The sequence below is a fragment of the Myxine glutinosa genome, chromosome 9 (genome assembly GCF_964187855.1).
Source record: "Myxine glutinosa chromosome 9, kmMyxGlut1.1, whole genome shotgun sequence".
Taxonomy (NCBI): domain Eukaryota; kingdom Metazoa; phylum Chordata; class Myxini; order Myxiniformes; family Myxinidae; genus Myxine; species Myxine glutinosa.
The window spans coordinates 69,079,867-69,093,135 of NC_136269.1; the positions used below are offsets into that span (position 1 = coordinate 69,079,867).

Here is a 13,269-nt window from a genome sequence, read left to right on the forward strand (position 1 = left end):
CCCATGATCCTTTCTAACGCTCCCACGGTTGATATGTTGCCTTCCTCCTCCTCTCTTCGCCCTCTTGACCCTTATTTCATCCCTGTATTGTTCCACCGTCAATTAATGCGTTGCCTTCCACACTTTCTCACCTTAGTCTCCGATGAATGAACCTCGACTTTGTATCTCCAAAAATGATTAACGTTACGATGCAATGAACCCTTTACATAAAGAAGAGACGGTTAAGAATTAAGATGGAATATTAAGAATTCAGACGGTTTAAGGCAGGTGCAAAATAGAGTTAAGAATAAATAAGTAAATAAATAAATAATAATAAATAAATAATAAATAAAATAATAATAATAATAAATAAATAAATAAATAAATAAATAAATGGATATTGCTTGTGTTGTAATTACAACACAAGCAATATCCATTTATTTATTTATTTATTTATATGCATCCTTTTGCTGCTGGTTGTATCATTTTCTGCTTTACATAAAGAAGAGACGGTTAAGAATTAAGATGGAATATTAATGCATCTTACGAATTAAGACGGTTTAAGGCAGGTGCAAAATAGAGTTAAGAATTACAACACAAGCAATATCCATTAATTTATTTATTTATTCATATGCATCCTTTTGCTGCTGGTTGCATCATTTTCTGTGGGCGTGGCTGTGCCGCTGATGCAATGCCAACCCTTACCAGCTACCAACACCAAGCTTAACGATATCCATGTAAGATTAACTTGAGCATTGAGAGGTGTGTATTTCACACGCACTTTGATTTATACTGTTTTAATTAATATCCGAGTGATGTAAAACCTGACTTACCTGAGCACCTTTTTCACCAAGAGAATGACGCACCTGGTGTAAAATGCACCCGATAGCCATCCCATACTGCTTTACAACTACTGATAGTAGGTCGAGACTCCAGGGACAAGAAGCATATATTGGACCAGCACACTCGTGCACCTGACCAGTTTGAATTCGCACCTTTGGACGTTTCCACTCGATACTCCCCGGGGAAGCTCGACGCACGAAGAGCGACTCGTCCGTGCAGGTAAACAGAGGATCGCAGAAGGGCTGTCGACTCCTGGCGCTCGACGAACGCAGCTCGTCATACTTCTGGTTCAGGAAGGGCTGCACCTTGCGGCTGCACATCGCTGAACGGCGGCGTCCGTCCCGCCGGCCGAGCTCCGCTCCGTCTTGTGATCTTTGCTTTGAATCTGGTTACGGGTCGCATCGGGCGAGGCCGTATTCCCGCGAATAAAAAGGTGGGAGGGCTCAAGCAAGACGGAGCGCCTGGAGGCGGTGAGTGCAACGGGACTAGTTGGGCTTGTTTTGTGGATTGACCAAAATGGTTTAGGCCAGCGCCAGCCTGAGCCTCGCTGCGAACTATATAATACGGTATGTAGTTGTGAAGCATTGAAGAGGGGTTAGGGGCGGGGTGAGAAAGGAGGAGTCAAGAAGTTGGACATAATCTGTGACGAAAAAGGCGGAGTCAATATATATATATATATATATATATATATACAATATACAGTACCGCAATCACAAAGAGAAAGGCGGTGTTTGCTCCATCCCACCCACGTATGCAGGAGGAGCCTAAATAGCGGGGAGGAGCCTGAATAGTTGGGAGCATGAATGGATGGGAGGAGCCTGAATAGCTGGGAGGAGCCTGAATAGTTTGGAGCATGAATTGATGGGAGGAGCATGAATGTATGGGAGGAGCCCGAATAGCTGGGAGGAGCCTGAGTAGTTGGTAATGGCATTGGCTCTTTCGTTCAGGCTGTGCCGGACGATTGTGGGTTTCTTTCGAGTCCTTTGGTTAATCACGTGCTGTGCGCGATGCGGATACAATAACATTGAATAAAAGGAACATCATGGGAAGATATAGCTTTCCACCAATGTTTCTATAATCTAGATTCCAGAGGAAGGAATATTTTGGATTGAGAGTCGGAGCTCAGTGTAATGAGAGGGTAAAGGGGCAAATGGGAATGTGAGATAAGGAAAGGGTGGGGTCTGGGGTGGAAAGATAAGTGTTGGGAGGGAGAGAAAAGGGTCATGAGAAACCTATGGAATGTAGACAGAGAAGAAGTGGATAAAAAGGGAGGGTGCGAGGGCTTGGAGTAACTGCAGTTCCATCTGGAATCAATCAGTTTGTGTGAGAGCTGAAGAGGAAACAGGAAATGAAGGGGAGGAGAGCGGGCGAAGGAGGAAAAGGGATATAGACAGGTAGAAGGATGAGGTAATGATGACAAATGGAGGTTTAAAACGTGGGAGAGGAATGAGTTGAACAAGAGGAAAATACAGTGAAGTATTTGTGGATAATTAATTAATTAATTCAGAATCGAGCACGGAGTCAGTGTAATCTGTCTTCACCATTGGAGAATTTCATCTGTTGTTGTTTCCCAAAGTCAACCCACTGAACGTTGAATCTTTTCCGTTGTCTCGTACAACGTCGTTCGGCATTGCGCGAGTCCCATCCAACCTGCCCGCCTGAGCCCTCATAGTAGGGGCCTACGGCAGATAGGGGAAATATTTGGGAGAATTGTGACTTTGATGATACAAGCACGAGAGTTGGCACACAGTTAGAGTATGCCCCAAGGAAGATATTTGGCTTTCGGGCCATCGCAGATTTGTCCTGTGACAACAATGGCGGGCCATTTTTCAAAATGGCATCCATTGCTTGTTATTTTACATATATTTGGTACATTACTGTGTATAAACTGTTGTTGTGGTCATACAAGCTTGACATTTGGCACATAATTAAAGACCCCCTAACGATAGGGTTATCATATATTTTTCCTGTGACAACAATGTTTATGAAATGACCGCCATTTATATGGCATATTATACGACTACAGTATATTATGGTATTGAAGGAGCTGGGGCTCCCACGTCGATCGGAAGAATGGACGCGACAAAAAGCTGGAATTCATCCGAGTTGCTTTAATCAAACCAAACACTCAGGCACTCTGAAAAGCCCGTTTATCGGGCAGCAATATATACACAAAGAATTAAGTTAAGCACCCCCCCCGTTTTTTTACAACCTCGCACATTACAAGTTTGTTGTCGTCAAAACAGTGTAATATACCCATGATATTGCTATATTTTCTGGAGAAGTGATATTATGGTCACATAAAAACATAACAATCATGCCGTTTTCAATATTTTATTCTGAATAATTTAAGGTGAAATTTTTTGGGAATTTTAGGCATATTTTCACCTCCATTTAAGTATGGAGCTATAGGTCCATCACGGACAGTGTGGATGACGTTTATGTTTTCTAACGTACAGTCATTGTTCTGAGAAGACCTCTAGCGATCTTTGCGTCAATAACGTGTGTAGGACCCACGTGATCGGATCACTGACTCAACCCTACGTCTCATAGACCCTGTAAGCCGTCGTATGCGTTGCTGTGGCAGGTTGAACCCCCTCGAGCACGTTTGGGACATGTTGGGACGACAAATTGCGAAGATGGTCCCTCCAATAGCCAATCTGGATGAATTGGAACGTGCATTACATCGGGAATGGAACAACCTGCCACAGCAACGCATACGACGGCTTACAGGGTCTATGAGACGTAGGGTTGAGTCAGTGATCCGATCACGTGGGTCCTACACACGTTATTGACGCAAAGATCGCTAGAGGTCTTCTCAGAACAATGACTGTACGTTAGAAAACATAAACGTCATCCACACTGTCCGTGATGGACCTATAGCTCCATACTTAAATTGAGGTGAAAATATGCCTAAAATTCCCAAAAAATTTCACCTTAAATTATTCAGAATAAAATATTGAAAACGGCATGATCGTTATGTTTTTATGTGCCCATAATATCACTTCTCCAGAAAATATAGCAATATCATGGGTATATTACACTGTTTTGACGACAACAAACTTGTAATGTGCGAGGTTGTAAAAAAACGGCGGGGGTGCTTAACTTAATTCTTTGTGTATATATACATATTATCCCGGAGCGTTTGCCCAGGAAAGGCGAGAGGGGGCGTGGCCCAGCGTCCCGACCGAGGCCTGGCAAGTTGAGCGCGGGCCTGCCCGGGCGTCCTGGACGAGCCCGGCATGGTGATCGCTCCGCGTCCTTGATAGGTGCAAGGCGATTGTGAAAACCCAGCGGTAGCCGCTACACACGTCCCCCCAGAATCGACTTGCACCGGCAGGGTCAATTTGAGGGGGGTCCTGATGACCCGGCCGAAGCGACCCCTGGCGGGTCGTGGGAGGGGGTCCGGTGTGGTGGTGGGCGGTCGAGTGGGGGGCACCGTGGACGGGGGGCGGCCTCGCCGCGGCGGCAGGGCCACCCGTGGTGGGTGGTCGACGTCCACGTGCGCCGGCTTGAGGCGGTCCACCGCAATCCGGTCTGACCTGCCGCCGATGTCGATGACGAACGACTTGTCGTCCCGTCGCAGCACCCGGAAGGGCCCGTCGTACGGCGGCCGGAGTGGCCCCCGATGTGCGTCGTGACGCACAAAAACATACTCCGCTGTGCGAAGTGCTGGGGGGACGTAGGACTGGGAGTCACCGTGGTGGGATGTTGGCACGGGGGCAAACCGTCGGGCGGCCTCCTGGAGGTCCGAGCGCTGGTGAGCTGCGGACCAGGGACTGGTAGCGTCGGGCACGAATTCGCCCGGGACGCGTAGCGCCTGGCCATAGACAAGCTCGGCGGTGGATGCCTGAAGGTCCTCCTTGGGGGCCGTGCGGAGGCCCAAAAGGACCCACGGCAGCCGGTCGGCCCAACCGCCGTCTTGAAGGCCGGCCATGAGCGCGGCCTTCATGGAGCGGTGGAATCGCTCGCACAACCCGTTTGCTTGGGGGTGGTAGGCCGTAGTACGGTGGAGCTTGACCCCCAGGTTGCGGGCAACCGTGCCCCACAGCTCGGAGGTGAACTGTGGTCCGCGGTCTGACGAAATGTCCGCCGGTGCGCCGAAGCGGGCGACCCAGGTGGCGATGAAAGCCTGCGCCACGTCGGCGGTGGTGGTGGAGACGAGGGGAACGGCCTCCGGCCACCTGGTGGTCCTGTCCACCATGGTGAGCAGGTGTGTGAACCCCCGTGACGGGGGGAGGGGGCCCACCAGATCCACGTTGACGTGGTCGAAACGTCGTTCGGGCACGGTGAAAGGTGCCAGCGGGGCCTGGGTGTGTCGGTGGACCTTGGCCCATTGGCAGGCCGTGCAGGTGCTGGTCCAATCGCGGACGTCCCGATGAAGGCCGTGCCAGACGAATCGCGCCGACACCAGCTTCTGGGAAGCTTTCCGGCCCGGGTGGGAAAGGCCGTGGAGGGAGGCGAAGATGCGGCGTTGCCAGGTGACGGGCACGATGGGGCGAGGCTGGCCTTGGGAGACGTCGCAGAGCAGGACAGTGTCCGCGAAGGGGATGTCGGCCAGGCGGAGGCCTGTGTCCGCCGCCCGGAGGGCTTGCACCGTGGTGTCGGTGGTTTGGTCCGCCGCCATAAGCGCAAAGTCCACGCCCAGGTGGACCGCGTTCGCGCTGGCCCGGGAAAGACAGTCGGCCACGGCGTTGTTTTTGCCGGCGACGTGCCGGATGTCCGTGGTAAACTCCGACACGGCGGAGAGGTGGCGCTGTTGGCGGGCTGACCACGGCTCCGTGACCTTGGCCATGGCGTAAACCAACGGCTTGTGGTCGACGAACGCCGTGAAAGGTCGGCCCTCCAGGAGGTGGCGAAAATGGCGGACGGCCAGGTGTAGACCGAGGAGCTCCCGGTCAAACGTGCTGTATTTGAGCTCGTTCGGCCGGAGCTGCCGGCTGAAAAAAGCGAGTGGCTGCCAAACCCCGTTCACCCATTGCTCATGTACGGCGCCCACCGCGTAGTCGGAGGCATCCGTGGTGAGGGCGATGGGAGCGTTGAGCACCGGGTGAGCGAGCAGTGTTGCGTCGGCGAGGGCCCGCTTTGAGCTTTGGAAGGCCGCATCCATTGCTGCGGACCAGGCGATGTCGTGCTTGGCCAGCTTGCCCCGGAGGGCTTCGTAGAGGGGCCGCATGAGTTGAGCAGCGCGGGGCACGAAGCGGTGATAAAAATTCACCATTCCCAGGAATTCCTGCAGGGCCTTTATGGTGTGGGGACGCGGGAACGTGGTGATGGCCTCGACCTTGGTTGGCAGCGGCACGGCCCCGTTCTTGGTGATGTGGTGGCCCAAAAAATCAACGGCCGTCGTGCCGAAGTGGCATTTGGCCGGGTTGACGATGAGGCCGTGCTCGCTGAGGCGCCCGAACAGTGTTCGGAGGTGGAGGAGGTGCTCGGCCCGGGACGTGCTGGCGACGAGGATGTCGTCCAGGTAAACGAAAAGGAACGGCAGGTCACGCAGCACGCCGTCCATCAAGCGCTGGAACGCCTGAGCCGCGTTCTTGAGACCAAACGGCATCCGCAAGAATTCGAATAAGCCGAACGGCGTGATGACTGCCGTTTTAGGGACGTCGGCCGCCCTGACAGGTACCTGGTGATATCCCCGTATGAGATCAATTTTCGAAAAAATGACCCGTCCCGCCAGACGGGCGGAGAAGTCTTGGATATGTGGGATCGGGTACCTGTCGGGGGTGGTAGCGTCATTGAGACGGCGGTAGTCGCCACACGGGCGCCATCCACCCCCCGGCTTTGGCACGATGTGCAGTGGCGAGGCCCACGCGCTATCGGAGCGCCGCACGATGCCGAGGTGCTCCAACGCGTCGAATTCGGCCTTCGCCATGGCGAGCTTGGCTGGGTCGAGGCGGCGGGCCCTGGCGTAGACCGGCGGGCCCATGGTTGGTATGTGGTGCTCGATCCCATGCCGTACTGCGACGGCCGAAAACGTCGGCCGCGTGAGGGCCGGGAACTCCGTGAGCAGGCGAGCAAACTCGTTCGCCGCCGGGACGGCGCATGCCAGCTCGGTCGGCGCGGAGCTGCTCAATGTGCATACCAGGGAGCTGAAGGTTTCGGCGTTGATTAAACGACGCCGTTGGACGTCCACCAGCAGTCCGTGTGCGCAGAGGAAGTCGGCGCCTAGCAGAGCCATGGGCACGTTTGCGGTTACAAACGTCCAAGCAAAGCGTTGGCCGCCGAAGCAGAGGGTGACGTTGCGCGGGCCGAAGGTGCGGATGGTCGATCCGTTGGCCGCAACCAAGGAGGGGCCGCAAACCGCGGATTGCCTGTCCTGGTCAGAGGCGGGTATGACGCTCAGTTGGGCGCCGGTGTCGCACAGGAAGCGCCATCCGGACGCTTTATCCGTGATGAACAGTAAGTTGCCCGTGTGGCCGGCGCTCATGGCTGGTAATGAACGCCGGCCCAGCCGTTTCCCGGCCTGCCGAAGGTGCACGGGGGTCGGCATGTCCGGGCCTTCTGTCCGAACCTGGCATGATAGTAACACCACGCTTGGTCAGGTGGAGGCCCCGGTCGTCGTGCTGGAGGTGGCTGGCTCGGTGTAGCGGCCGCCAATTGCGTCGGCAGTTCGGTCGGCGACCGTGCCGGGTGCTCGGGCGCCATGGGTGTTGCGTCGGACGGCGGTGGGTCCCATGTCGCCGCTGCGATGCGCTGTCCTGCGGCGGAGATCTTGTCGGCTTCTCTGGCAAGGGCCCGGGGATCTGTGATCGTCGTGCTTGCCAGGGCGAGGCGTACCGGGTTAGGCAGCTGACAGAGGAACAGCTCCCGGAACAGGAATGCCGGAGAGTGCTCGCCGAGCAGTGAAAGCATGTAGTCCATTCGCTCGGAAGGGCGCGTGTCGCCGAGCTCGGGCAGGTCGAGCAGGCGCCGTGCGCGTTCCGCCGATGGGAGGGCGAAAGCGTCGAGGAGAAGCTTCTTAATCGCGCCGTATTTGTCAGCGGCTGGCGGGCTCTCGAGGAGGCTCAGGGCGCGGGCCGCGGTGGCCGAACCGAGCGCTGCTACCACATGGTGGAAGCGGGTGTCGTCGGCCGTGATGCCTCGCAGGGCGAACAGGGAATCCGCCTGTGCGAACCAAACCGCCGCGTGAGCCTCCCAGAAGGTAGGCAGTTTAAGGGCGACTGCCGTGTCCATGTCGGTAGGTCACCAATGAAGGAGCTGGGGCTCCCACGTCGATCGGAAGAATGGACGCGACAAAAAGCTGGAATTCATCCGAGTTGCTTTAATCAAACCAAACACTCAGGCACTCTGAAAAGCCCGTTTATCGGGCAGCAATATATATACATATTATCCCGGAGCGTTTGCCCAGGAAAGGCGAGAGGGGGCGTGGCCCAGCGTCCTGGCTGCGGCCTGGCAAGTTGAGGGCGAGCCTGCCCGGGCATGCCCGGGCATGCCCGGGCGTCCCGACCGAGGCCTGGCAAGTTGAGCGCGGGCCTGCCCGGGCGTCCTGGACGAGCCCGGCATGGTGATCGCTCCGCGTCCTTGATAGGTGCAAGGCGATTGTGAAAACCCAGCGGTAGCCGCTACAGTATATTAATTTGTATAAACTGTTGTTTGAATCATACAAGCATGGTATTTGGTACACATTTAAATATTCTGACTATTAGAGTCATCACAGATGTGTCCAATAAAAATGGCGCCCAATTTTTAGTGCGGCAGATAGGTGAAATATTTGGGAGAATTGTACCTTTGACGATACAAGCACGAGATTTGGCACACAGTTAGAGTACGCCCTATGGAAGATATTTGGCTTTCCAGCCATCGCAGATTTGTCCTGTGACAACAATGGCGGCCATTTTTTCAAAAAGGGACAAATCTGCGATGGCCCTATAGCCAAATATCTTTCTTCGGACATACTCTGACGGTGTGCCAAAATGCCATGCTTGTATCATCAAAGGCACAATTCCTGCACCTATCTGCCATACTGTCACTTGTGGGTGTTATAAAGATCTCCCACTTTCAGACCATGAGGCCACTGCAGGTCGGTGCATTGGAACAATCCCAAGACTTGTGGGTTTACAAAAATCCGTTGTTCATAAACATGCCAAACCAATTGGAAACGGATTTGGTGGTAGAGTGTAAATCTGCTAGATTGAACTAGGCTGACTGCAACACTGTGGTGACCATCTAGAAATGGGATGGGGTCAAGATGAGTTTGCAGGAATCTTGGGTTGTTCACTGCTTAGATTGAAATCTTACGTAAACATCGTCAGAATACAGCCCTTCACAAATCTAGGCTTTATGGGAAAGTGGCCAGACGGACGCCACTTCTGAGAAAAAGGCACATGAGAGCATACCTGGAGTTTGCAAAAAGGCACGTGAAAGACTCAGAGCATGAGGCAAAATATTCTATGGTCTGATGAGATGAAAATTGAACTCTTTGGCCTAAATGCAAAGTGCCACGTCTGGTGGAAACTGAGCACAGTTCGTCACCCATCTAACACCATCCCTACCGTGAAGCATGGTGATGGCAGCATCATGTTATGGGGATGTTTTCAGCAGCATGGACTGGGAGATTTGTAAGGATAGAGAGTGAATGGAGCCAAATACAGGCAAATCCTTGAGGAGAACCTGCTTCAGAGTGCAAAAGACCGTAGACTGTGGCGAGGATTTATGCTCCAACAGGACAATGACCTCAATAAAGCATACAGCCAAAGCAACACTGGAACGGCTTAAGAACAAGAACGTGAAAGTACTTGATGGCTCAGCCAAAGCCCAGATTTGAATCCCATTGAGAATCTGTGCAAAGACTTGCAATTGAGCAAATATGCAGGGAAAAAATTGGGAGAAACACCCCAAATCCAGATGTGTAATGGTGATACAGACATACCCAAGACTCAAAGCTGTAATCGCTGCCAAAGGCACTTCTATGAAGTATTAACTCAGGGGTTTTTATACTTATGTAAATTAGATATTTCTGTATTTCAGTTTTTATTATTTTACAAAAAGATTTCAAATAAGACACCATTTCTTCCATAAAATTGTTGAAATTTTGAAAATATTTTGGTATCCACATATGTATTTCTTTAGTTTGCAGTGCAACAAAACAAAAAAATCTGAAAAAATTACTAAATCTTAGCTTATTCCACACAGAAATCCTAAAATGGCCTGGATAGTATTATTGGCACCTTTTAGAAGTTGTTAGAAATAATTAGATTTCAAGCAGGTGATTCTCCTTTACTTTCGAATTGAACTCACCTATGGTGAGTTGCAGGTGCCTGCAATATAAAAATCACTCATTCAACCAGTTTGAATAGAGAAAAGGAGTCATTCTGCTGTTTTGTGCCAGTCTGTCCCTCAACGAGCATGGAAAAAAGAAAGAAATCCAGAGAATTGTCTGAGGAGGTCAGACACAAGATTGTAGCCAAGCATGGACAATCTTAAGGCTACAAGTCCATCTCCAGAGACGTTGATGTTCCTGTGGCCACCGTACGTAATGTTATCAGGAAGTTTAAGGCTCATGGCACTGTAGCTAACCTCCCTGTACAAGGCCACAAGAGAAAACTTGATCGAATATTGAAGCGAAGGATTGTTTGAATGGTGGAGAGCGCACCTCGATCAACTGCCAAACAGATTCAAGCTGACCTTCAGACACAAGGTACGACAGTTTCAACTTGCACCATCCATCACCACCTCAATGAAAGGGGGTTCTATGGAGGACCCCACTGCTGAGAGAGAGACATAAGAAACCCTGACTAGAGTTTTCCAAAACACACCTGAACAAGCCAAAATCCTTCTGGGAGAATGTCCTGTGGACAGATGAGACCAAATTAGAGCTTTTTGGTAATGCGCATCATCTCTATGTTTACAGAAAATAAAATGAAGCCTTCAAAGAAAATAACACCTTCCTTACAGTCAAAGACGGAGGAGGTTGAGTGATGTTTTGGGGTTGCTGTGCTACCTCTGGCACTGGGTGCCTTGAATGTGTGCATGGCATCAAGAAATCCGGAGATTACCGAGGCATTTTGGAGCGCAATGTTCAACCCATTGTCAGAAAGCTGGGTCTCCGTCGATGGTCCTGGGTCTTGCAGCAGGACAATGACCCCAAACACACTTCAAAAAGCACCCAGGAATGGTTCAAGACAAAACACTGGACTGTTCTGAAGTGGCCAGCAATGAGTCCAGATCTAAATCCCATTGAACACCTGTGGGGAGATCTGAAAACAGCAGTTGAGAGAAGGCACCCTTCAAATCTGGGAGAACTGGAGCAGTTTGCACAAGAAGAGTGGGCCAAATTGCCAGTAGAGAGGTGGAGGAAGCTCATTCATGGCTATAGGAAGCGCTTGATTGCAGTTACACTACTCACAATAAGTTAGGGATATTGTGGGAGTGAGTTTTTTTTTTTAATAGGGGCTAGGGTTAGGGTATTGAAATCAAGAATGCTGTGTTTTTTCACACTCATTAATAACCATAGAATTAGGACCAACAACTTTTTTCAACATAATTAATACACAAAATCAACCACACCGAAGAACCTGCCAATATCCCTAACTATTGTGAGTAGTGTATTTTGTCCAAAGTCTGTGCTACCAAATATTAAGTCTAGGGTGTCAATAATTTTGTCAACGCCATTTATTTTTATTTACTGACATAAAATGATATCTTGAGTTCTGAATCAAAAATAAAGGTTTTGTAATATTAACAGTGAAATAAACAATTGTGGAGACTAAATACTTTTGTGAATTTCAACTTGTTTTTAGGGAAAATTGTGAGTTATTTGAAAAAAGTGCAAAGGTGCCAATATTTTTGGCCACGACTGTGTGTACTTAGGTCGGTATAGGGCCGTGAACGTTTCCATTGCTCCGAAGCAATCCTGGGCAAATCGCCACTCCATCGCAGGGAACCTGTAATATTAACAGTGAAACAAACAGCAACTGAAACCTTTTATTTTGAGAGTTTGAGCAGCCATGGGAAGGGAACCCACACGGATGAGGGCAATGCAACGATGATTTATCGACTCGAGCACAGAGCCGCTATATCACAAAAACAAAAGTCGGTAAGCTGCATTTAAATAGGGGCTCCATCAACTTTTTGGCTTGCAGGGTAATATGGATTAGAGTTGGGAAAACCCTTTCAAGGGTAGCATTTTAGTGCCCGTCTCATGTTACACTGAAGGTATTACGAGTTCACCACAATGAGTCGACTGGCACCAGGTGTAGACCCAACACTTAATATATTCACTTCTGGTGTTAAAAGTTATCTGAGATAAATGTTATCCCCTGTTAAAAAATAAATGTTCTAGAGATTGTTGGTATAGCCATGAGACATTGGTACATTCCGCACTTTTCTCACAGTTGGGTCACCCGATGAAGATTGGGTTATTTAGAATTTAGTAAACCATCACAAGGATCGATGTTCAAAGCTGTAGCAAAAACTGACCCGAGAGTGCACCACGGCAATGATGAGCCAAATGACCTCATTTTCTTGGTTGAGGTAAGTTTCTTGTTTTTCAGCAGTACAAACACACATATACACACATAAAGAGAACTGCCTTGTAGGTAGGGGGGGGCGGTAATGGGGGGTGGCCGGAGGTGGGGGTTGTCTGTGGCACGTATTCAACATTTGGTGGAGATTGGTCAAGGGATGTGGAATTGTATAGAAATCAAAGAAAAGGCTTCACACACAGTATTGTTACGGATTCGTCACTTCCGTTGTGGTGGTTTTCATCCACTGTAAATATTTCTGATTCCATGTACTATTATTGTTTTCAAAAGGTTTATTGTTCATGAACTGTTTTCAAAAGGTAAAAAAGTTAATGTTAAAAGAAACAGGAAATCGGATCGGGAACCGGACGACGAAGAGGAAGAAGAGGGGAGAAAGAAGGCGGGGCGAGTGAGTTCGACAAGAAAGCCGAGCTGCTCCGAGTTCTGAAGCGAACATTGTCGAACTGGAGTCACTAGCAAACTTTCAGGTTTCCCGGGAAAGGGATTCCTGCGACAGAGTTGTCATCGCTGTGACCGATCAACCTGCGTGTCAGGTTTTTGGCGGTGGATTCTGAAGAGAATCATCGAAGCGCCATTATGCCACGAGACCAGGCCATCGGCCATTTTGACTAGCGCAGGACTTGCGCTTCGCTCAAGGTTTCATCTTGCTTCAAACATTTTCATCGCATTCAGACGTCCATTTGGGGTGTGTGTGTGTGACGTGGCTTTTGAGTGGAAAGTCTGCGTGTCGTCGACTGTGAGCTGTGGAACGTAGATACCCGAGGGTGTGATCTCTCAGTCGCCTGGAGGGCGCCTTTGGATTTCCCAGTCGCCTTGAGGGCGCCTTTGCCCCGCTTTGGCAGCGGGACTGTTCTTGCCATCCGAACGGGATTCTGGTCTCGATTGGACATCGTTCTGGCGATCACAACAACAACATGCATTTTAAAGGCCATTTTCCCTGCTAGAGCAGGGGTTAGCT

At 50.4% G+C, this 13,269-nt stretch overlaps 1 protein-coding gene across 1 annotated transcript in view; it reads right to left on the minus strand.

Annotated features, from left to right (window-relative positions):
• CAPN5 (calpain 5) overlaps positions 1 to 1,496 on the minus strand; it is a 60,432-nt gene extending 58,936 nt beyond the window's left edge. Inside the window, exon 1 of the mRNA XM_068129027.2 lies at positions 975 to 1,496. Coding sequence (XP_067985128.2) covers positions 975 to 1,142 — 168 coding nt within the window. The 5' untranslated portion in view covers positions 1,143 to 1,496. The remainder of the gene's footprint in view (positions 1 to 974) is intronic.
• Between the last annotated feature and the right edge of the window lie 11,773 nt (positions 1,497 to 13,269).